Raw genomic sequence first — 24185 nt, 5'->3', positions numbered from 1 at the left:
CAGTTAGTGAAGGCTCAGAGTGGGAGAGGCCCTGGTCCTTGGCTGAAAGCGGCCCTGCAGAGCGTGATTGAGCATGGAGGGGAAGCGGGCATGGGCGACTGGTGAGCAGCGGGGCCACCGGTCCGGCCACGCCAGTCAGGGGAGCCCCCAAAGGTGTTCAAGCAGGGCTGCGGAGTGGGGCATCGCTCGAGCTGCTGAGGAGAGGTGGAATCAGAGGGGGAGGCTGGGAGAGCATCCAGGAGGCTACTGCCCTGAGCACTGTGAGAACTGGTATTGGCCTGAACAGCCACCAGGCAGAGGCACGAGAGCGGAGGACGGATCTGAGAGAAACTGCTGGGAACTGACGGGTCTGGGTGCCTGGAGGTGGTTGGAGAAGGAGAGAGAGGGGCCCACTGTGATGGACGGGGTGACGGCCCATTCCTGGACTATGTGGCAGTGGAGGTTTAAGCCACTGTCTGAGGTGGGCAGATGGAGGGCTCCTCTCTGTCCTTCTGGAGTGAATGGGAACAAGGGGTCTGATGCTCCCCCAGAGGCGAAGCCTTGGTTCTTACCTCACTGTCTGCTCAGCCTTCCATCTGGTCTCAGCCTTTAGCCCCTTCCCTCCGTAGTCTCTCTGCGGCCACACTGGTCACAACAAGCCATCTGACCATGTCACTCCCCTGAAAAACTTCCGAAGGCTACCTGTTGTCTCAAAAGATCGGAGCTCCTTAGCCTGGCAAATAAAGTCACCTACAGTCTGACCCCATCTACCTTCACTGTCTCCGTCCCTTGGCACTCACTACTAACCACAGGGAGTAATAACAGTAACAGCAGCAACAACAAACAACAGCTAACACACAGCATTGAGGCGGGCCGGGCAGTGTCCCAACAACTTTGTATATGTTCACTCACGTAATTCTCTGTTGAAAAACACAGTAAGTGTTGGACTTCCTGGAAGCGGTCACATCCTCTTGCTCTTAGATCTTTGTCTCTTCGGTGATCTTGTTCTGATATCCAGCCATCTTTCCAGCCACATGATATGTGTTTATACACCATCAGCTTGTGCCAGGCCCTGCATTAAGTGTCCGGGGTCCCCATATGAGTGACATGTGTACCTGCCCACAATGCATACAATCTAGTGTGGGAGACAGATCCATGGAGAGTCGATAAGGTATGTGCAGTGACAGAGAGGATGGGAGGCACAGAATGAGCCCTATTTCAGCCTGAGGACTGCCAATCTGGCCCACTGGGGATTTACCCACTTCAGGAAGCTTCCCTGACTTTGCCAGTCTGACTGAGGTCCCACGTCTGGGCCCCTACGGTCCCTTCTCTGCCCACATCACACACTGACCACCATGTATGGAGAGTGGCTGTCCCCTCCTGGGCACAGTGAAGACAAGAACAGTCTGGGTCCCCACCAGCCCAGCACCTGAGGCAGCCTGGACACAAATCCTTGGGATCTGCCCAGGAGAAGTGCTTGTAGAATGAAGAGTCACACACAGCAGCATCCTCCTCGTGGGTTTTTCTCTGATGCTCTCCCCAGAGTCAGGCCTGATCTTATTCCCTTTCCTGCACCTTGTTCAGGCCCCTTAGCCCAGAGGACACTCCACAGGGGTCAGGCCCTGTGGGTAAGTTTGGGGCTGCTTGCCTTCATTACTTGTTTCAAGAGCAGTCTGGCTAGAAAAGACCACACCAGAATGGGGGCCCAAACACCTCCAGCCAGGTTGGAAGCATCTGCCCCAGGCTCCTGAAGAAGGAGCAGTATCTTGGGCAGTTCTAGTCTTAGTGGGAAGAGGGAGGAGGCCGTGCAGCAGCCCTCAGACTCCCTGGATGGTTGGGGTGGTATAGGGTATCTCTGAAAGTTTCTTTGGTTCCTGAACCCCTTCTTCAGCCTCTGGGCTATTTGATCCATGATGCTGTGATGAGGGGCTTAAGGAGTAAATGACTCTAGAGTGGTCTCTAGAGTGGTCTCTAGTGGTATTTGAGGAACGTTCCAGAAAGCCTTAAGAAGCTTGGTGACAGTTCAGGCTGGCCCCTTGGACTCACTGGTTAACACAGCTCTTTCTCTCCAGAGCTCAGGAGCGGCAGTCACAGGCCCTCCTAGAAGGGCCATGCATCTCAGGGCAAGGACCTAAAAGGACTTTCCCAGGGAGAATGATTGGGAAGGTCTGGCCCCCACCCTTTGTTCCTTGCCTCGAAGCCCATCTTGGCTCATGGTGCCTCTGTAGGGGTGGGGCTGGAGGCAGGGAGCCTTGGGGTCTGATGCTAACAGCTTTGGACAGGGTGGGAATTTCCATTCCTATCTAGGGAGCCATCAACGCTGTGTGCCCTGACCTGGGCCTTTGGCCTCCAAAGGGCAGTGGGAAGGCCGGCCCCAGGGCCAATCCCTGGCCATTAATCCCTCCTGCCAGCCTGAATATCCACCCAGCATGGTCAGACAAAGGACTGCCCAGCCCAGCCACTGTGTTCCTCCCGCCCCAGGGGCTCCACTCAGACGCTGGGCTGCCTGGAATCCAGGCCCATGAGAAAGGGGCCGCCTTCACTAGCCATCTTATGCCCGGATGCTCAGCCGCATCCCGTCCGGCCCAGGGCCTGTGAAAAGAGGGCCCAGCCACGCTGAAAACACGGATTAGCCCTTGGGCCACCCCCTGACACCGGCCTGCTCGGCTCCGGGAAGCAGGCCCAACGGGGGTGGGGGGTGGGGGGACAGGCAGGCAGAGAGAACTGGAAAAGTCTGGGTTCTTACCCCTTTGGCTCCATTCCCTGCCCCCACCCTCCCCAGGATGAGTATAGCTAAGCGCACATTCAGTATCATTTATTGAACATATACTATGTCCCAGGCTCTACACATGGATTGGCAAATTGAAAGTATAAGAAAATTGCAGCTAGCCATGGGAGTTAATAAGAGCCACTCTCCATAACCCCCCTGACCCCACCCCTAGCAAATCTGTAGGTGTGAGACAGGCTGTGGTAAGGGGCCTCCAGAGGGGCGTTTGGCCCCAAGGGAAGGTGGGAAAGAGTGTGGCTCTGGTTCTGTGCCTCAGTCCAGCTACAGGGTTACGATGTACCTGGTTGAAAATATGCAGGCTCTGAAGTCACTTCTTGGACTGCCTCTCTCCTTCCTTTCCTGGTTTAACGCTGGAAATGACAATTGGGTAGCAGGAAAAAAGAAATCTCCCGTTAGCAAGTGCCATTGTGGCCAAGCATCTTTCATACATGATCTCATTTGAATCTCTTAACAATGTGGGCAGGTCTCATTATTGCCCCCCTTTGGCAGATGAGGAAACTGAGGCTCCGATGAGCAAATGGGCCCAGGTCATGTGGCTGTTGCAACTGGATTCCCTGCTGCTGCCGTTGCTCGTCTTTGGTGAGCTGCTCACGGTGCCCGCACTGTCTTGTGTTCTGTAAGGCCTGTGCTCAGCAGTAGAACGTAATGTGGAGAGGGCACAAGGGCAGGAACTGTGTGCCTACAATCCAGGCCGATCCTCACGGTTGTAGGGTTGGGGGGTCGTCTCTCAGTCGCTGAGTGTCATCTCCTCCTTCCCCTCTGCTTCTACAGACCTCTCTGCCCCCCTCTCCCACAGTGGTAATTGTCTCTGTCCATCGTCCCACCAGATCAAGAGTCTCTCCATTTCAGTCTTCCCTGAGCGCTGGCAAAGGGCCTGGCACGGCAGTGCTCAGTGGGTGATGTGGGCTAAACTGAAGCCAGGACACCTGAAGGTGGGGTGGATTTGAGGTCCATGTGACAGTGACAGGACTTGCAGATGGCTGGGATGGAGGGAGTGATGGGGGAAGAAGAGCCCAAAATGATGTTCATCATTCCTGCTCTGTGTGGTGAGGGCCAAGGGCCCATTTACTGTGATGGGGTCAGGGGGACATGGGTTGAGGCTGATGTCCTGCGGACACTGGATATGCTGACCTGGAGGTCAGGAGAGAGGCCAGGCTTCAGCTCTGCAACCAAAGTTGCTGAAAACTGGAACAACTCTAGACGAAGTCATTTCTGCAGTCTCAACTGTAAAGTATGGTGTTCTCAGGAGAGTCATGGAGCTAGTGCTCTGAACTCGGGGCTTAATTCTGGCCCTGCTGCCTACTAGCTGTGTGAAGTTAGGAAGATCCCTTAACCTCTCCGAGCCTTAGTTTCCTTCTCTGCAAAACAGAGATTGTAATGGTGCTGACCTCACAAGGTGTTTGCCCTGAAGCAGGGCATTGCAGTGAATGAAATACTCAGTAATGGTGCTGCTACTTTATGGAGCTGGAGATTGGGGGCCTTGAGCTTCCCGTTTGGCTTTGAAAGCCCTCGGCCACAGGCCTGCAGTAGCTAGCTTTGGTCATTTGCACCCCAGGGCTGTCACACCAGGGCCAGAATCTGATGAATGAGGCATTTGGGCCCCCCATTTAAGGAGGCTCTCAAGTGCCAGTCCCACACTCACACCACCTTGCGAGTTTGTGCCCCCTTAAATTTCCGCCTTGGCCCTTCCTTCACTTGTCTCACCTACCTTCAGCCCTGCTCCCTTGATCTTGCCTGTCCCCCAAGACAAGCCTCTTTAAGGCAAGCCATCTTCATCCTTTGATTCCCTTCAAGCTAGGGCTGGTTGTCCTGTCACTTTGGTGAGATTTCCTGAAATAAACTCAGAGAGACATCACCTCTGGATGGTGATAGTAGGTGGTGTTTCCCAGGGTGAGTCTTTAATAAAAATCGCTAAGGCAACGCTCACCCTCCCCAGTGAAATGTGAGCATGGCTTTTTGGGGTCAGTAAGCAGTTTTCTCAGACCTCCAGGCTGTGGAAGCACTTGGGGGTCTCTCTCTGACCCAGCAACTGGTCCTTGGAACTTTGAATTGTGTAGGCCCGTGTTTTGTGCATCTCCACAGTGTGTACGCTGTGTGTGTGTGTGTGTGTGTGTGTGTGTGTGTGAGAGAGAGAGAGAGAGAGAGAGAGACAGAGAGACAGAGAGAGAGAAAGGGAGCACTTTCTCTAGAACAGAAGGCAGCCAGAAAGGCAACTTCAAATTATGGACTTACTGGGGGCCCTTGATTTTAAAGCAGCCAGTCCCATGGTCCCCAAATATGCTAGTTGGATCACTTTTCAGGATTTTGTTTTCAAAGGATGCTTACAAATGGCTTGGACAGGACAAGGTCGTGTGGGAGGTAGCAGAGAGAGGAGGTGGTGAACCTGGAGCCACCAAATGTCCTCTCCCAGGACAAAGTAGGCCTTCTTGCTCTGCCATTGCCCCTACCCTACCCTTTTAATGTCCAAGACCAGCACGGTGTCAGGACGCTGAAGGCTGGCAAGGTGGTCCTGGGGAACTTTCATCTCTACCCCATCTGGGGTAGGAAGAACCTGGAGAAGGCTAGGAGAGAATGACAGAGGGGACGGTCGGGGGAGGAGCATAGTGGGGAGGGGGCCCCAAAGAGTACACTGAATGGGTGGATTTGTGATTAGCATTGACCCAAAGAGAAGGGAGGTGAGGGAGAGGCCCGCAGAGGGGGGGAGGGGGATGGGGCCAGGACCGGACCGACCCAGTGGAGATGGGGAAGGGATTGAGGCTGGGTCTGGAAGGACTGACCCAAAGGGAAGAGACCAAGGGAGAGGCGACATGTAGGTGGCAGGGGACTGTGAACATGGTAAGGGGATTGGGGAAGTGATTCTGGGAGGAGGCGCTGGCCGGCGGGGGAAGATCCGAGCCCTCTCCCCAGGCTTGGTGGGGGACGGGGGAGGGGGGGCCGCGTCCATATAAGACGGGTCGGCGGCTCCTGCTCTCTCCGAGCTGCGCGGGCAGGGGCGGCCGCATCCGATGACCCGGCGAAGCGACATGGAGCCGCCCGCCGCTTTCTCGGGCTTCCCCGCCCTGCCCTCGGTCGCGCCGTCGGGGCCGCCGCCGTCGCCACTCGCCGGGGCCGAACCGGGGCCGGAGCCCGAGGAGGCGGCCGCGGGCCGCGGGGAGCCGGAGTCCGCCCCCGCACCGGGCCCGGGACGGCGGCGGCGGCGGCCCCTGCAGCGCGGGAAGCCGCCCTACTCGTACATCGCGCTCATCGCCATGGCGCTGGCGCACGCCCCGGGCCGCCGCCTCACGCTGGCCGCCATCTACCGCTTCATCACCGAGCGCTTCGCCTTCTACCGCGACAGCCCGCGCAAGTGGCAGAACAGCATCCGCCACAACCTGACGCTCAACGACTGCTTCGTCAAGGTGCCGCGCGAGCCGGGCAACCCGGGCAAGGGCAACTACTGGACGCTCGACCCCGCGGCCGCCGACATGTTCGACAACGGCAGCTTCCTGCGGCGCCGCAAGCGCTTCAAGCGCGCCGAGCTGCCCGCGCTGCCCGCCGCCGGCCCGCCGCCCTTCCCCTACGCGCCCTACGCGCCCGCGCCCGGCCCCGCGCTGCTCGCCCCGCCGCCCCCCGCCGCCGCGCCCGGGCCCTCGCCGCCCGCGCGCCTTTTCAGCGTCGACAGCCTGGTGAGCCTGCCGCCCGAGCTGGCGGGGCTGGGCGCCCCCGAGCCGCCCTGCTGCCCCGCGCCCGACGCCGCCGCCGCCGCCTTCCAGCCCTGCCCGGCCGCCGCCTCCCCGCCGCTCTACTCGCCCGGCCCCGAGCGCCTGGGGCTGCCTGCGCCGCGCCCCGGCCCCGGCCCGCTCCCCGCCGAGCCCCTCCTGGCGCTGGCCGGGCCCGCCGCCGCGCTCGGCCCGCTCGGCCCAGGGGAGGCCTACCTGCGGCCGCCAGGCTACGCGCCCGGGCTCGAGCGCTACCTGTGAGTCGCCGCGGCCGCCCCGTCTCTGCCGGTCTTTGCCTGTCTCGGAGCGCGCCTCGGGGAGCCAGCCCACCTTTGACACCTAGCTGTCCCCATGCCGGGCACCCTCCAGCCGTCTCTCCCCTGGACCCACCCCTGCCCCCCCAACTGTGAGCCCTCCTCCGGGCGCTCTCCCCAGGGACGCCGTATCAGGTCCCAAGTCCCGGAGCTGGATCGCCGCGGGCGAGCTTCTTCCCCAGCTTCTGGTGAGCCCCCGAGCCTTCAGAAGCCAGACCTTCGCTCTCACGCCGCCTCCTCGACTGACTCCAAACTTCTTCCGCCTTCCCTCGTGTTTTCACAACACAGCAGAGGTCAGACTCCTGGGTTCCTGACTCCCTTGCTGTCTTGCTCCGTTTCCTCACAGACTTGCCCCCACCCCTCCCTTCCCCGTCTGCACCTGTCTTATTGGGAGAGAGCGCCCCTCCCAAACAGACACACCTGGTTGCGTTATTCCAGTCCCGGAGGACAGTTCTTCCAGATCTCCGAGACTAGAAGGACCAGGGGCTCCGGACTGAAAGGGGGGCTGGTGGGCTGCCCCAACGTCTGAAAAACGTAGGACTTACTGGGTTATTAATTTTTAAATTAAAGCTGGTTTGATTAAAAAAAAGAAGAAGAAGAAGAAGAATAACTCTTCTCTGGGCTCGGTGTGCTGGCTGGTGACCTGGGGGAGTTATCTGGGGAGATAGAGAGTGAACTTTGTATGGGATCTTGGGTTGCCACGGGGTGAGCCCCTTGTCGGTTATCAGGCAAAGGTTCATGAAGTGGGATTAGGATGTGATTAAGCCATAGCTGGGCACATAGTGGGCCTAGCAAAATGCTACCACCTGCTGCATCCCAGAAGCTGGTAGGGGTGTGCACATGATTGTATTCAGTTAGGGGGTTTGTCTGCTGTGTGACATTATTCCCAGCTCCCATGGATAAGGGAGTACTGGCCACTCCTCTAACAAGTACTTATTCAACGTGCAAAGCACTGTGTAGGCACTGGAAATACATCACTAAGCAAATGGGCAAGATCCCTGCCTTATGGGGCTTATGAATCAGTCCTCAGTCCTCAGAGAAATGAGTGCTCTAGGGCCTTGCACTCAAACTGTGGTCCATAGACCTTCAGCATCACCAGGGAGCTCGTTAGAAGTGCAGAATCTCAGGCTCTGCCTCAGACCCACTGAATCATCAGATTCTGCAATTTTAACAAAATTCCCAGCTGATTAGTATGCACAGTATTCTGAAGGAAAGGCACCAGATCAAGGCTGGGGGCTCAATTTAAAAGTCTAAAGCTCCCCACTTCAAGAAAGGGGACCATGAACCACACGTTCCCCCGCCTAACTTCCGGAGCTGAACTGTGCCTCATCATGTATGCCTCCTGTTCTACCTCCCTTGCTAGGTTTGAGCTGAGGCAGCCAGAACCGGAACTGGTTACTATTGACCGTCCCCAGCACCACAGACAGGGCAGCACCAAGGAGAGACTCCTAGGTTGCAGTTTGAGGGAGTTGGACTTTTACCTTGTCCTGCTCCCTGGTGCTGACCCAAATGCTAATCCTCAGGCTTTCCCAGGTGCCCCGGCACTAACAGTCTAGCAGGGCCTGGGTTGGGCATTGGGGGCGGGGGATGGGCTGATGTGTCTTGAGTCCATGGTGAACATGATTTGCGTGTTGGATGTTGGACATGCCTGGTGCACTTCTCTTAGTTACAAGAATTTAAAGTTCTCTTGTGGTGTTGGAGGGTGAGGGTAGAGACTCAGCAGCTTCTAGGGGAGAAAGGGCAAGAAATTTGAGAAGGCAGGAAAGGCCCTCTTTGGTGGTAGGACACTGGGTACAGACTGGGTGGAATGAAATTACCTGAATGGACACCCTCCTTCAGCTGTTAACCCCTGTGAGCAAGAGTCAGAACTAATTTGCCTGAAACATAGCAGCCCTTCCCTTAATACTTGACTGACTGACTCCCGGGGGTCTAATGTCTCTGACTTCCTGAATAATGACTAGGTTGACAGTACTTCAGCACCTTCCTATCCATTCCCACTCGCAGTCCTTGCAATGACCTGCAAAAGAGGTAGAGGTGGAGACCATCTCCCCATTTATTGGATAAGAATTGCTCCTCTGGAGCCCAACGGACAGCAAATATACAGCCTGCCTGGTGTCTAAGGAGGAGAGCTCCACAAGCATCAAAATCTAAACTTTCTTCAGTACCAAATGGTGTTACAGCCCCTCCTCCTGCCTCAGAGAACCTCTTGATAAAATCCTTCCAAATCCAAGAACTGTGTAGGGAAGGGGAGAACCCTTTGCAGTCTGTTGAAGCCAGGAAGTGCCTTGTGAGCTCAGATTTCCATTCCTGCCACTGCCCTGCAGATCTCTGTCTCTGGGGTCTTGGAACTGTGAGGACTAGGTGGGAAATGTCTGTACAGAAATACTAGAAAAGTCACCACTGAAGTGGAAAATCAGAGATTTTATTTTATTTTTTTTGCCTCTTTAATCTTCCTTTATTCAACGCATCAAGACTTGCTATGTGTACCCAGACCCTGTCCTAGGCTCCTAGGCCAATACAGAATCAGATTTGAGACCATTTATGCCCTCACAGAATATGTCATAGCATACCCTAAGAATTTTGACATTTTGGTAGATGTTGAACAAACAGAAACAGAAGCTCTAATCCCACTCTCTCTTTAAAAAGCACCAATCAGGGACACCTGTGTGGCTCACTCCGTTAAGCATTTGCCTTGGGCTCAGGTCATGATCTCAGGGTCCTGGAATCTGAGCCCCATGTTGGGTTTCCTGCCCAGTGGGAGTCTGCTTCTCCCTCTGCCCTTCCCCCTACTCATGCTCTCTCTTTTTCTCTTTCAAATAAATAAAATCTTTTTTAAAAAATCAAAAGCACCAATCACTTATCTAGAAGTAAGATTTCAAAATTCTTCTCCCTGTCCCCTTTTTGGAGAAAATAATCTGAATGGAGTCTTCAGACACTTTTTTTTTTAAGATTTTATTTATTTGAGAGAGCATGAGCAATCATGAGCAGGGGGGAAATGTAGAGGGAGAAGCAGACTCCCCATTGAACAGGGAATCCAATGCCAGACTCCATCCTAGAACCCTGGGATCATGACCTGAGCTGAAGTTAGTTGCTTAACCGACTAAGCCACCCAGGCGTCCAAGCCTTCAGACACCTTAGGTAAATATTTCCCCCTTCATTCTTGTAGAAAACTAGAAGTCATCTTTAATCTGAAGACAATCTTTGACACTTAATTTTTGTTTTTATTAAATTGAAACAAGCATATAATCAAATAGCAAAGTCCTATGATAGTGCCTTGCCCACTCTCAGGATCCCTGTTTTGTTCCCTAGAAGCATCTACTTTCAATTCCTATTTGTCTCCTTTGGAATATAGTTCCACATTTCCATGCCTTTTTTTTTTTTAAAGATTTTATTTATTTATTTGACAGACAGAGATCACAAGTAGGCAGAGAGGTGGTGGGGGGCGGTGAGGAGGTTCCCTGAGAGTGTGTTTTGGGGCTCGATCCTTTAACCCACTGAGCCATCCAGGTGCCCCAATTCCCTCCATCTTTATCCGGTGTTGGATTCTCTGCTTCCTGGATCCCACATCATCCTTTTTCTTGATTTATTTATTTCAGTTGAGGTAAATTTGGGGGGAAATTTCACACATCTGAAATTAAGATGATTACTGTAGTATGAGAAGCTAAGTGTGCACTTTGACTATGAAATGTTTGAGTCAAAGCTGTATCTTTGTAGACTTATTTTGGGGGGTTTAGGAAGAGGGGAATGAAAGGTTGTTATATGGGTTCAGTATACCTTGTGTATGGGAAAGCTGGGAAGGTGGGTCAATGTTATGGAAATGAGGGGTACATGTTTTGGCAGGAGGATTAAGGCAGGGGACAGTTCTGAGTTCCTTACAGGAATATATAGGTGAGCTAAGAGGGCAGCCTCCGAACTTAGGAGGACTTGGGACAGGATGGGAAGGATGGCTTTGGTCCCAGGATGGTGCTGAGCTGGTTAGAAGGTCTGTTGGACCCAGTTCAAGAAAGTGGCCAACATCACGCTGGCACAGGGAAAATTGAGTACATAGGAAAGTGACATCCTTGGAAGGAACATAGGTAAGCAGATCAATGGAGAGCCTCCTTTGGACAATTTTTCATGCCTATGGGCTTTCGCTTGGGAAGGCAGAGGAAAAAATGCACAACCTGGAAAACCTTCTACTCTTAGTGACTGGTTTGGTTTTAAGCCCATGTGAAGGACCTCTCTGGGAGATGAGGCTGGACAGGATTTTGCAAGATACAGGAGGCTACAGTGGTCTTCTTTTAAACAAAAAAAATTCTGTGGACCCCCAGTATTGACCTTACTTTTTATTATAATGTCATTTAACATGGGCAGGTATCAAATCCTTAGACTTGTGTCTCTTATGCAACTGGAAAACAAAAATTTATTCACAAATTAAACTCAAACAGAGCTACAAAATAAAAATTCATATAACATTAATCATATGTAAAAGAAGATACCATTTTGCCAAAACTAAATAAATCATTTGCACCATAAATGTGGCCTTGACTGCTCCATTACAGGTCTTTTGGGTTTGGTGTGCCTTAAGCCAGGATGACTAAATTCATCCTCCATTATTTTCTTTTCTTTCCCCTCCCTCCCTCCCTCCCTCCCTCCCTTCCTTCCTTTCTTTCTTTTCCAACATGGGGCTCCAACTCATGACCCTGAGATCAAGACCTGAGCTGAGATCAAGAGTCAGATGCTTAACCAATTGAGTCACCGAGGTGCCCCTCCCATTGCTTTCTTTTGAATGAAGTGCAAGCCTTCCCTGTATGGCAGGCCATGCCACCAACTGGCCCAAATGCAGCACTTACTTATAAAGTCAACATTGTTTTTTGCCTTGTCTCAAGATTAAAGAAGTAGTACTTGACAATAAATGTAAATGAGGACTCTAAATATCAGGTCTCTGATATTTATATCAGGAGGTCATGTAAATGGTTCATTATATGCTTGTATGAATGTGTTTAAGATCACTATTGAAAACAACAACCAAAAGTGTTCATAAATTCCTATAAGAATATGTTCTTGGACCACATTTTGAAAGAAGCCCTTGAAAATTAAAAAATGCTAAATAACTCTCAGGTTAGAGGAAAATTGAAACTACAGACCATCCATAAATTAATAAGGGTGAGAAAAGTACATATTAAAATTTGTAGGATAGGGACACCTGGGTGGCTAAGTCAGTTAAGTGGCTGCCTTTGGCTCAGGTCATGATCCCAGGGTCCTGGGATCGAGCCCCACATCAGGCCTCCCTGCTCAGTGGGGAGCCTGCTTCTCCCTCTGCCCCTACCCCTGGTCATGTTCTCTCTCTCAAATAAATAAATAAAATCCTAAAAAAAAAAATTCTGCAGAATATAGTCAAACCTGTGGTTATAGGAAATTTCATAGCCCTAAATAAACTATTAGAGGGGATCTGGGATAGGGTGGGTTGGGGAGATCAATAACAAGGCTACTGTAGTATCCAGGCAGAGAAGGATGGTAGCTTGGAGGAGGTAGCCATGGTGATGGAGGAAAATAGGTATACAAAGCTATAGAGAAGAGGTGCCTGGGTGGCTTAGTTGGTTAAGCAACTGCTTTCTGCTTGGGTCATGATCCCCGGATCCTAGGACTGGGCTCCCCGCTCAGCGGGAAACCTACTTCTCCCTCTCTTTTCGCTTGTCACTCCCCTTACTTGTGTTCACTCTCTCTCTCTGTCAAATAAATAAGTAAAATCTTTAAAAAAAAAAAAACAGAAAAACAAAGGTATAGAAAAAAATCAACCATTGGCTAAAATCTTCTTATTCCACAGAGGTTACAAATTTGCCATATAATTGTAGCCTCATGCTGACTCTGAAAGTTTGGGGTGGTCATTTGAGTGGTAGACCACCTTGTCTGGCTTGACTGATCCGAGGAGTGATTAATCTCATTAGACCCATTAGTACAGAAGAAAGAGAAAACACTGTCAGAAACTGCCCCTCCTTTGCGCCCACCAGAGAGCACCTAGGTTAGTTGGTTTTGCCCATGAATTCTGTGAAACCATCACGGAATGTATTTTTCTTTGATAATATAGTTACATATTATACATTATATGCATATAATGTATAGTTATATAAATTGTTCTAGAACACAGAAGAAATGGAAGTCATTCCAATTCTATTTAATGACCTTTTCGAAGCCTGATAAAGAAGGGGAGAAGAAGCCATTCCCACCTATGAAAGCAGATTCAAAGCTCCTGGATGAAATATCAGCAAACCGAATCTAGTAGTGTATTACAAAACAAAACAAAACAAAACAAAACAAAACAAAACAAAACAAAACAAAACCGTGATCAAATACAGTTTATTCCTGGAATGCAGAGTGCCACTATTAGAATTATCAGCTCCAATTTACAGGATATGATATTGGGGCTCATAAAAGTTAAGTGACTCACCCAGGTCAAGCTACAAAGTTACTGACCTAGAATTTGATTCCAGGTACACTTAACTCCAAAGTCATTCTCTGCCTGTGAGGAAGAAGCAAATGGAAGTAGAAACTTGGCTCCAAAGCCCGCCCAAATTCCTCCATTCACCCTAATATACATCCCCTCCACGGCCCCCCTCCCAGCCCTGATCTTGAAAGGTACATTCCAAGTCAAGTGACAAGTTTTAGATTCCCTTTTCTTTCAGTTTTCCACTCCCCGCCCCTTCTGGGCTCCCTGACTCAGACCCCTTCCCCCCCCCGCCCCGCCCCGTACACCCCTCCTCCCTTCCTCTCCCCTCACCATTTTTGTGGAGACAAAAGCGCCACCTATTGGCCACCTTGTATGCACCTGACAGGGATCCATTTGGATGCTGTTTGGGGCTGGGAGTGGCTTCTGCCCCTGAAAGTCGCTTGCTCCAGTGAGGAACCTAGTTGCTTGGTGTGGAAGTGGAAAACTGGCTTCAGTTACCACCTTGCCTGGGAAGCGCTCCCAGATCTCCCGTCCTCCTCCATTCTCCTTGGCAGCCCTTGGTAGCTGCCCCATTGTAGGGGGGCTTGGAATGGGGTAGGCAGTCCCAGCTGCCAAGAATTGATCTACTCTGTGAAAGGGAAATAGAGGAAAGCATGCTGGGCTGAGGTCAGGAAATATGGGGTCTGGTCAAGCACTTAGGCAACCCCTTTCCTTCCTCTGTCTTTCACAGCCATTCCCAACACTCTCCAAGCTCCGTGACTATGTGTTCCTCCCCAGCTAAGGACTCAGACGAATCAGGCACTGCCCTGCTCGGAGGAGTCAAATATAGGTGGGTGACAATATTGTATGCAGAGCGCTGACAAGATGAGGGAGCATGTAGGTCGCCTTGGTCACTCACCAGCTGGAGCCTCTGCCTTGAGATCAGCCTCGGTCTCTTCTGAAAGAGCCTTGCCCTATCTGCCAGAGTGATGATGCTTTTGTAACTGCTAAAGCCATTGTGATGGTGGGTGAGGATATTCGAACCTGTTTCCCTCACTGGGCAGCCTCGCTAGGGCTGGACACGCTGGACTTTGGCCTGAGATACCCCTTGTCTGGAGGCTGGGCTTGAGGTTTTGGGGCTGGAGATTGATTAAAGACAAGAGGTCTGGACCCTGCTTGAGGGTTACACAGGCCCCAGCTTAGGCATCAGACTGGTTCCCGAATTGTGTAGGGACCGGGGCTTGGTGGGCTTCACAAGGAAGGCTTCCTGAAGGAGGTAAGCTCTGGTTTGGGGTTTTGAAGGAAGGGAGAAGGCCTGCTATTCCAGTTTCTATGAAACCCCCTTTCCTCCATCCTAATCCCTGTTCAGCCTGGCTGGCTAAAAAAGTTTGACTACTTCCAAAGCAATTTAGGCGGTACCAAGACAAGAGGCAGAAATAGGGAAAGGATGGAAAGAGAAGAGGAAAAGGATAAGGTAGAAAGTTTGGGGTCCTAGCTAGTAGATTCGCCTACTTCCCTGTCTGATGGATGACAGGCTAGCACCCACAGGCACACACTAGATTGGGCTTAAATGTCCCTGCCTTTCACATTAGCCACCAGCCATATTTTTGGATTGGAGCTCATAGAAAGTGTTTACCACATAGTTACAGTTTTTATTACTCATATGTTCTACATACTCTGCCTTACTCACTCGGATGATTCCATTGTTTGCCTTAAAATATTTATTCAATTGTTGAATTGGCTATACATTCTCTTGGCTTTAAAATTATAAAACAGTATTCAGTGAAAAGTCTCCTTCCATTTTTGTTCCCCATTAATTTGCCCCATCAGATAATGTGTATTAGTTTTTTATTCATCCTCCTAGATATTTTCGTTGCATGTACAAACCAAAACAAATAGACCTTATTTTCTCCTTTAAAAAGACACAATTGGAAGCATAATGTGTTTACGCTGTTAAGTATCTTGAATTTTTTCACTCAATAAAATATCTTGGACTCTTTCCAGATCAATAGATAAAGAACTTTTTTATTTTATTTTACACAACATACTATTTCCTTATGAGATGTACCATTATTTGGTTGATCAACCCCCTGTCAATGGACACTTAGACTATTTCCCACCTTTTGGTGTTCTGGAACCAGCTGCAGTGAGAGCCAGCATGTGTCCCATGTATGCAGGTCCATCCGCAGGAAAAGTTCCTGGAAGTGCATTTCCACGCAGTCCTTGTCAACACACCAAGCCCCCTATGACCACACCGGCTCTCTGGGCAGTGTCCACTTTATTTCTCAAAGGAACCCTTGGTGACTGTGGTCAGAATTCCACTTTCTCAAACCTCGCTGCCCTCTTCCCCATGACCTTGCCATCAGAACCTCTCACTAGGGTCCCTCACCAGATGGTTTGGCCTCTGGATCTGAGAACCTGGGCACTTGCCACCTCCACCATGGGTGGGGTCTGTGCCTGGGCCACCAATCTGTCCAGAGTGATGACTCCTTCTCCGTTCTCCAAGCCTTGGGCATCAGTGGCAGTGTAGAAAGCTCGGTCTTCAGACCTCCACTGTTCAAGCCTCCAGGCCTCCTACCAAATGCTGCTGTCTACTCTTCTCTGCCATCCCTTGTCCCCAGTTGTGACCTCCTTCTGGTCATTGGGTCATGTTCTAAGATCTGCTCCTCTCTGGCCTTGGATATCCCATTTCACTGGGAGAGGCCTGCTTTGTTGGGTGAAGAGGGTGAAGGAAGACCCAGGAAGAAGCGCCCTGTGAGAGGCATGCATATGAATAAGGGGGAGCCAAACTGACGTCATAAAACAAGGCCCTCAGGAGCCCAGGAGTGTCTGAGTTGGCCCAGGTCTGTGGCATCAGCTCATGTAGCAGATGGTACCATTCTGGCTGACGGAGACCAGGATGAGCAGGAACCTTGAGCAGGTCAAGACCACACAGAAACATGGTTATCAGTGATTGCTGTGAATGGCAATCACTCACCTTTGGAATTGTGGGTAGGGCACAGTAGTTAAGAGACCTGATTTCTGAGCCAGACTCTTCAAAACAGGGGATACCCTTCTTACATGTCAGATGAGGAAGTGGAGGACCTGGGAGGGGAGCGGCAGGGATGGGAGGTGATCTCAGGCCCCTCAACTTGAGCTCCACTGCTCCTCTCCAGTCTCAGGAACAGACCAGGCGGAGGTCCATCCTGCTGGCAGATTGGAGCAGGCATCCTCAAAAATGCCAAGGCTGGAGAGGTCAGCATGGATCCTTGACAAGGCTTCCTGACCCATAGTTGGCTCCCGCTAGAATACTAGGCATCAGGAGTCTCTGTGAGGTGACAGGCTAGGAAATTTCCTTGGTTTCTGTCTCTGACCCAGCTCTCTAGATCCTTCATGAACAAGGACACTGGGGCTTAGAAAGGTTATTTGTTGGAGACTAATACATGATGGACGTATGATCTGAACCCATCTCTAAGACTTATAGTCTGTCTGTTGTACCTAGATTCCTATCCAGTGACTACCTAGACGCAGCTCACACATTTCCAGTGATGGGGTGCTCACTCCCATCAGTATAGCCTATCACTTCAATGAGTGACAGCCCTATTAGAAGGCTCTCCTTCCATGGAGTCCCAGATACTGGAACTCCATGGAAGGAGATCCTGACAACCTTCAGGCTCCCTTCCACTTGGTCTCTATGCTCCAGGTCAGCGCTATAGAGATTTGAAGATGGCAGCTGTGTCAACCCTGAGCCCTTTATCCTCCAGGCTAATGATCCTAGACTGGTCTTTTGTGTCTATAGGACATCTTTCCCACCCCCCTCCTGGTATTAACTAGGGTTAAGTTCAGTTATGAGTAACGGACTCCACCACCACTGCCACAACCCCCTTCCCCCTAAGAAAATTCCACAACAGTGGTTTAACCCATATTGAAATGTGTTTCCTTTTCCCATAAGTCTGTGAGGCAGTTCAGGGTGGCATGCACCTCAAAGGTTTCAGGGACCCGGGATCCTTCTCTCTTGTGGCTCTGTTGTTTGTGAAATTCAACTCAAACTAGCAGAACATCATTACACGTAGCTTAAGAGAAGGGAGAATATCTTTAGAGTGTTTGGAAAGTCTAAGGGTTCTAGTTTCGGGGCAGAAACAGTGGTTGCCATGCTGTTGTTAAGCTGTCTCTCTCTTTAAGCTGTTTCCCCCCTGTGTATGGGCTTCCATGTCAAACAGCATTGTCCATGTGATCTTCTAGTCCAAAAGGAGAAGCACCCCTCCTGAAGTCCCAGAGTCCATATATCAAATCTTACAGAAGGGTGACTGGCTTGCTTAGGTCACTTACTCCTGCCAATAACAACTGCTGGGCCTTGGGTTTGCAATATTATGGTTGATCCTGCTGGGTTGGCTGTCTACTCTTGGAAGTCAGTGTGAAGGACAGAGATTGGACAGTCCCGTCAGAACCATGTGGACTGTGGGAAGGGAAGTCTTATCCAACAATACACACCCCTGGGTGTGTATTAGCAGAGATTTCTTAGCCCATCTTCCCCTTCCCAGGGCAGAGGGGAGGGCGATATTGGCCTGAATTGAGGCTGTGTCCTGCCTCCAGCCCACCCACTTCCTGATGGAAGACACTTAGCCAAGCCCTGACTTTTAGAGTCGTTCAAAGCAGCTTGATCTGCACGGGGCTTGAGGAAAGTAAGTGACTGTTTGAGGAAAGCGAGTGACAAGTGACAAGTTTCCAGGGCAGCTTTGTCCTCTCTTCCTTCTTTCCTGCCCCACCCTGGAGCGGTGCTTCCCTCCACCCCATTCTCTCCTGTGTTTCCCCCCTCCTGGACACCTCAACCAGGCCTTACCCCTCAAAATAAGCCCTTCCCTACATCTAGGTGAAATGGAGAGGGCTCTGGGCTTGGGAAATGAGAGGTTAGGGATCTAGTTCCGTCTCTGCTACCAATTTGCTGTGTGACCTTGGGCAAGTCAGCCTTCCCTCTGGGTTTCCACCTCCGGGAAACGGACTTTGAAAGCCTGCAGTGTAATTTTGGGATAAATGACTTGTCTTTTATTTACTGAAGGGAAAGAAAAACAGCACACCCAGCATGCAGTGCAAAGGGTGGGTGTAGTGCATGGATTAACGGTCTTTTGGAGAAGGGCGAGGCAGGAAGCAGGTCGGCTGTGCAGCGCTGGGATGCCAGCGCTCTTGTCAAGGGTTCAGCCTTTCGGTTCTGAGATCAGAGCAGGAAGAAGGCAAGCTGCTTTGGGCTTTCCAGAAGCCTTCTTTCTGGATGAGGCGGGATTTGGGCAAGGATCTTAAGCATGAGTACAGGTTGGGAAAGGAAGCAAGCATGAGCAAAGAGGAGTCCAAAGTTTATGAGTCTCTGGATGACTTTGCCAAAGGGGTGGGTGGAGAAAGGGCCCTCTGGTCCTAGACCCGGTCCTCCTATTCCTGACTCTCTGCGTGGACGCGCCGCTCCTCCAGAGGTCGCTGTGCCCCAGGAATCCGTCACGGGCGTCTACCCGGCCGGGACTCCTTCTGGTCCACTCGCTCTGCTTCTGTGGGGCTCACGCGGCTCCGCACGGGCTTAGAGCTCCGGAAGGCTAACCGCGAAGGCGTGTGTGTGTGCGTGTGTGTATGTTGCGTCGGTTACCGGGTTCGGACGGCTGGGCCCCCTCCTCCCTTCCCTCCGTGTGTGTGTGTGTGTGTGTGTGTGTGTGTGTGTGCGCGCGCGCGCGCGGGCGAGTGCATGTGTGTATGTTGCGTCGGTTACCGGATTCGGACGGCTAGGCCCCCTCCTCCGTTCCCTCCCGCCATGCCCCACTCCAGGGCTGCGGAAGGGCGTCCGTGTCTCGGGGTCCCGCTGCTCCAGCAGGCGGCGCAGTTGGTGGGCACGCGGCCGCCGCTACACTCTTGCCAGCTCTCCTCCGCGCCTTGCCTGTGCGCTGTCCCCTCTCCCCGCTCCCGTCCCAAACACACACCGAGGCTTGCACCCTCACGCATGCTCCTTCTCCGCCAGGGTCACGCCGCAGGCCTGGAATAGGTTGCAGGCCCAGCCACGTCGCGCCGCTTCCGGCTCGGGGGTAGAGCGGTGTGTCTGGAAGGCGAGGCTTCCAGGGCAGTCCCCGCGCAGGTCGTGAGGTTGGCAGGGGGGCACTCGGGACAGGCGCGGGTCGGACGGGCACACAGAGCCACCGTCGTCGGGAGGGGCACACGCACGCAGAGGGAGGAGAAACAGCTCCGTCCTCGGAGGGACGAAGAAAGAGACCCTCATTCGCAGAAACCCAGGGCGCACTTAGACAGTAGGAGCGCTCAGACCTGGGGCTGATGCTCCGACACACCTGGGAGCGTCCCCTTCTCCCCTGCCCGCAGCTGTGCGTCTCCCCAGCTAGGGGAGCTTGTCGCACTGCGGTCGCTGCGAAGCCAGGGCCCCAGGTTGAGCGGCTGCGGAGCCGAGCTGTTTTCACCCTCGCCTGGGCCCGCAACCCTCTTCCCGCGAACCAGAGTCGACAGGCTCCGCAGCTCGTTCGGGTCTCAACCGCGGCGCAGGGCTGGGGCCGGACCGGGCTCAAGCGAGCCCCCTACAACGTCGTCCCGGGATAGGGGGGCCGGGAGGCGACTGGGGCTGGGCCTGGTGAAAGGAGAGAAAGACATTTTCTCGGAGAAGTGGAGGGTCCGTGGAGGTGTGGGGAGCAGTTCAGAGGCGCTTGGGACGGGCGGGTGGTCGGCTGAGGCGAAGGCGCACACGCGGGAAGCCCTGTCATTTCTGTGCTTGCTGTGGGTCCGGCCTCTCTCTTAACTCTGACCCGGGGTCCCGCTCCTGTGTGAGGGGAGCCCCGCCGCCTGAGGGTCGTCCCCGCAGGTCTCCCGATCTGGAGTCTCCCGCCAAGGGAGCCGATCGCTCAGGAACAGGCGGGGATCTGGGTGAAGAAAAGGGTCGGGGATGTCCGGGCTTCGGCCAAACAACTGTCTCTCCACCGCAGAGCTGCAGCCCGATGGCGGAACGGGAAGAGGGGCGACTGCGCGCGTCTCGCAGCTTTCTCTGAGGCTGGCAGAGTTTGTGAATAAAATTAGAGAAGTGCGCGCGCGTGGGGGTCCCTCTGCCCGGCGGAGGCCGTGCTGTGCTCGCGGAATTCACAGGGCGGGAAGGCAGCGGGTGAGGTCGCTCCGCTCCGCGTCCCCGCCTCCCCCTTAGCTCAGGGCCGCTCTTCGCCACGTTGGCGACTGACTTCTTTAGATTCTCACAACCATCTGATAGCTGTCGTTTTCCCTTAGTCCAGAACAGTACGTCTAAGGTGACCATAAGGAGGCAAGAGAGGAGCCATGAAGGGAGGGACACCAGCGGTAGCTAGCAACACATCACAGCAAACAGGCAACAACTCCCGGTTGTCCGAGCATTTAGGGGTGGACCTCCCTCCCAAAAGGCAACCCCCACCCCAAAGCCTCCAGTTGTTTCTTGGCTGCGTGAAGGAGGTGGCAAAATAGTAAGGCAGAGGAAGGAAGAGGCCAGACTCTACTAGTGACACTGTAGCCAAGACGCCCAGAGCCTGTGGCCTCCTGCTTCTTGGAGGCTTCAGGCCCCGGGGCTGAAGCATAGGTTTTCCCTGGAGGGAAGTGACAGAGTCACCCAGATAGCAAATGTGACAGGAAGCTGAGCCCACAGGTGGGAAAGCCTGGTGCCTGGGGGAAGTGCAGAAAACTGAATGCATTCCAAAGGTCCTGGTGGACCTTCTCCCAGCCCCCCACTCACCTACTCCTGACATTGTTCAAGACAAATCTAGATTTACACTAAAACCTTGGGAGGAATGGGAGGTTGCCAGAAACACCTTTCCCAAGCTTGGTCAGGGGCTAAGCAGCGTTATTTGGATAAGTAAAGGAGTTCTGGCCTGTGAGTCTGGACACCTGTGTCCAACCCAACCCTGGGAATTGGGAGCAGCTCTTCAAAAGCCTGGCTGAGTCACATGACCTCTGAGCCTGTTTGCACTCCTGGAAAAGTATACGTGTGTTTGAAGGGTCTGGATGATTCCTTAAGATCATGTTCCACCCCCACATTGCAGAGCAAGGGCTAGGGGCCTGTATCCCTTTTCCCCAACCTGAGTCTGAGCAGCAGCACGCCTGCAGGAGAGCCAGGCAGAGGAAAAGGCTAGCAGCTGCTCCTCAGAGTCTTGCCTACATTCTGGAACCTGGGCTATGTGGGCACAAAATGCCTCAGCCAGTCTGACCCTGAAGCTGGGCAGGAGGTTGGAGCCTGGGAAACCCGAGAGTGCTGGCGAGGAGGGAAGTGACTGGTTCCTGCCTGCCATTTTAGAAATGAAGACATTCAGAAGGTGAGGTGTAGTAAGATGAGACCAATGTTGATTTTCCTCCCCATTTTCTCAGCTACTAGCAGAGCAGAGCCAGGCTAGAGCTGATGTGTGGTAGACAGTGTGGGGTATCTGCGAGTTCCAGCGAGATCTCCATGAAGTAATACACGAGCTTGGGGTATGAGTAAGGTTACCAGATAAAATAAATCTGCTAAATCTAGCAACCCTAGGTATGTGAGTTTATTTGGACTCATGCAAAACACTTCTTTCCGAAGTGTCCCCCCCCACCAATCCTTTTTCTCTGGAGGGCCTTATCACCTAGAAAATTCCAATCCCCCAAAGCCACTACCCCTGACTAACTCCTCGTCCATGGTTTGAGGACTAGACCACTTTTCTCCTTCCTGAGGACAGCCTGTTTAGGCAGACCCTGCACAGCAGGTGGCCCCTTGGTCTGAGGAGTGTGTGTAGGGGCCACAGAGGACTTTCTCTCCCTGGATAGGAGCAGCCAGACCTGCTTCCACTCTCCTCTGCTCTCAGCCAGATGGCTTGAGAGGATAGAGACCTCCATCACAAAGATTAAGTGATAAGCACCTGGCCCTGCTCTATCTTGCAGGAGCCTAGGTGAGTCCCTTCCCTCCTCTGGGCCTCTGGTTGTCCCAACCGTGGAATGGGAAAGTTAGATTTACACTAGATTATTCCATAGACTGGAAACTGTTAGAGGAAAGGATGTATCTGCCCCCACATCAACCCTGTTGAGTTACAGCTTGTAGGGGCCAGGAGATCCCTCCCACCCTGCTCCCAGCACCTCTCTACAGGGGATCTGATTCAGTGCAGTGACCACAGAGGGTTAGATAACCGTTATCCCAGTAGGGGTAACCCAGTGAGGGGCTAGACCAGAGCTTGAGATCCAGGTGGGAGACTACAACCCGCCTGTCTTCTCTCTCCCCAAGAGTCTGCAAAGTGCTCCCAATACCCTCTTCATAAATAGTCTAGAGTGACAGAACTACTTTTACATATTAGTCATGAAGTAGGTGCTTTTCTTTCTTTCTTTTTTTTCTTTTTTGCAGGCTGCCTGCTGAGCAGAGAGCCCGATGCGGGGCTCGATCCCAGGACCCTGAGATCATGACCTGAGCTGAAGGCAGAGGCTTAACCCACTGAGCCACCCAGGCGCCCCGAAGTTGTTGCTTTTAAATCTCATTTTTACAGAGAAAGAAACAGAAGCACAAAGAGTTAAAGAAATGTATCCAACATGTCAGAGCTGGTAAATAAGAGAGTGAGGACCAGAATCCCGGCAGCTTAACGTCAGGGTTTCTGCTCTTAACTCCTAGGCAAAGCAGGAAACAGGCTGGGTAGGGAAAGTAGCTTGGTGGCTGTCAGACAGCCTTAAGGCAGCGGACAGCAGCTGGGTCTCGGGCCTCACATGCCGGAGCTTTGACCACTGCGCGGCGCTGGCGGAGCAGAGGCCTGTCCATCAGCTCAGTTCTTGCCCACGACCATGCCCATTACTCCTGTCACCCCTCAGGGTTGAGATGGGCCCAGTCTACTGGATGTTGGGTTCCTGGCCAGGGGAGAAAGGAGCCTAATGGGCTGGGCAGAAATCCGGCTGGTAAGAAGAAGGGCAAGGACCAACCTTGTGTGCAGGGGCTCCTGAGAGACGAGGCAACGCTGGCCTGGGGCTGAGGTCAGGGCTCATTGAGGAAGGTGTCTTTAGGGGTCCTGTTGCTGGTCCGTAGAGCCTACAAGTCCGGCCAGAAAGCGGGGGCAGCCCTGCAGTGCGGCTGGGGGTAGGGAAATGGAGCGAGGGATTCTCGGACCCACGAAGAAACACCCAAACAAATGCAGGGTTTCCACAGGAAACGAGGCAGGGATTCACCGAAGGCGAAAGACACAGTCACAGAGCCCAAGACAAACGGATACCCGGACCGAAAGGGGCGGAGTGCAGACAAACTCAGAGCAATGGACCGGTGCGCGCCCCCGGAATACCGCCGGGAGCGCCGCACAGTAGCTTCGCGGAGAGGGCGACGCGCTCCCCGAGTCTCCCCGCACACACTCCTGCGTCTGGGGTCCTGCGACGCGGCAAGAGGATGTATGGCGGGGTCTCGGCTTTGGAAGGGAGAAGAGGGGCGCAGCCGGAATCTCTCACCTCTCCGAGGCCCGAGGCTGAGAGCGCCAAGTTTGCTCCTCGCGATCACTCAAGTGCGTCTCCCCTAGGGCCGGAAGCCACTCTGGATCCGGCGGGCCCCGCTCGGGCGGCTTCGGTCCCGCGGTCTCAGGCTCCCGCTCGCGCTCCAACTGCGCTTCGGCCTTGGTGGCCCCGGGCGCTGCAGTGGATAGATGAAGGGTCGGGGGCTGTCCCTACTTTCCCCCGCGCCGGATGGCGCCCGCGTGAACCTCAACATCCAGAGGCTGAGCGCACTGGTTCCAGGCGGCGGCTCCGGAGAGTGGAGCGTGTGCGGGATCTGCGGGCAGAGGAGGACCCGCCTCCGGCCACCCGAGCCAGCTCCCGCCTGTGGCCGCTGTTTGTTCCCGCCGGGCCCCTCTGCCGAGGCAGTCCTCCCGCCCCCTCCCGCCCCGCCCCACCCCGCTCGGGGAGCTCCGCCCCGGGTTCGCGCTCTTCCGCCTTAGGCAGCCGCGAGGCGGGAGGGACAAATTCCCCTAACCCCCCCCCATTCCGGGGGCACTGGGGGCTGAGACCGGCCAGGGTCAGGGGAAGCCTCAGCTCTTTCCGCCCACGCCCCGGGT

The 24185-nt window shown here is 53.3% G+C and overlaps 1 protein-coding gene across 1 annotated transcript; it reads left to right on the top strand.

The window, feature by feature from the left end:
• Positions 1 to 5772: 5772 nt before the first annotated feature.
• Positions 5773 to 6726, top strand: FOXE3 (forkhead box E3). The gene has a single exon (XM_032846671.1). The coding sequence runs from the start codon at positions 5773 to 5775 to the stop codon at positions 6724 to 6726; it is 954 nt and encodes a 317-aa protein (XP_032702562.1).
• Positions 6727 to 24185: the final 17459 nt, after the last annotated feature.

The sequence above is a fragment of the Lontra canadensis genome, unplaced genomic scaffold (assembly GCF_010015895.1).
Source record: "Lontra canadensis isolate GAN:19392208 unplaced genomic scaffold, GSC_riverotter_1.0 scaffold179, whole genome shotgun sequence".
NCBI classification, from domain to species: Eukaryota; Metazoa; Chordata; class Mammalia; order Carnivora; family Mustelidae; genus Lontra; species Lontra canadensis.
Note: the sequence above shows the minus strand (reverse complement) of the source record. Positions and strands in the feature narration are given on the sequence as shown.

Excerpts from the sequence above, each read along its gene's own strand:
- FOXE3 (XM_032846671.1), top strand. The coding sequence starts at position 5,773 with ATGACCCGGCGAAGCGACATGGAGCCGCCCGCCGCTTTCTCGGGCTTC.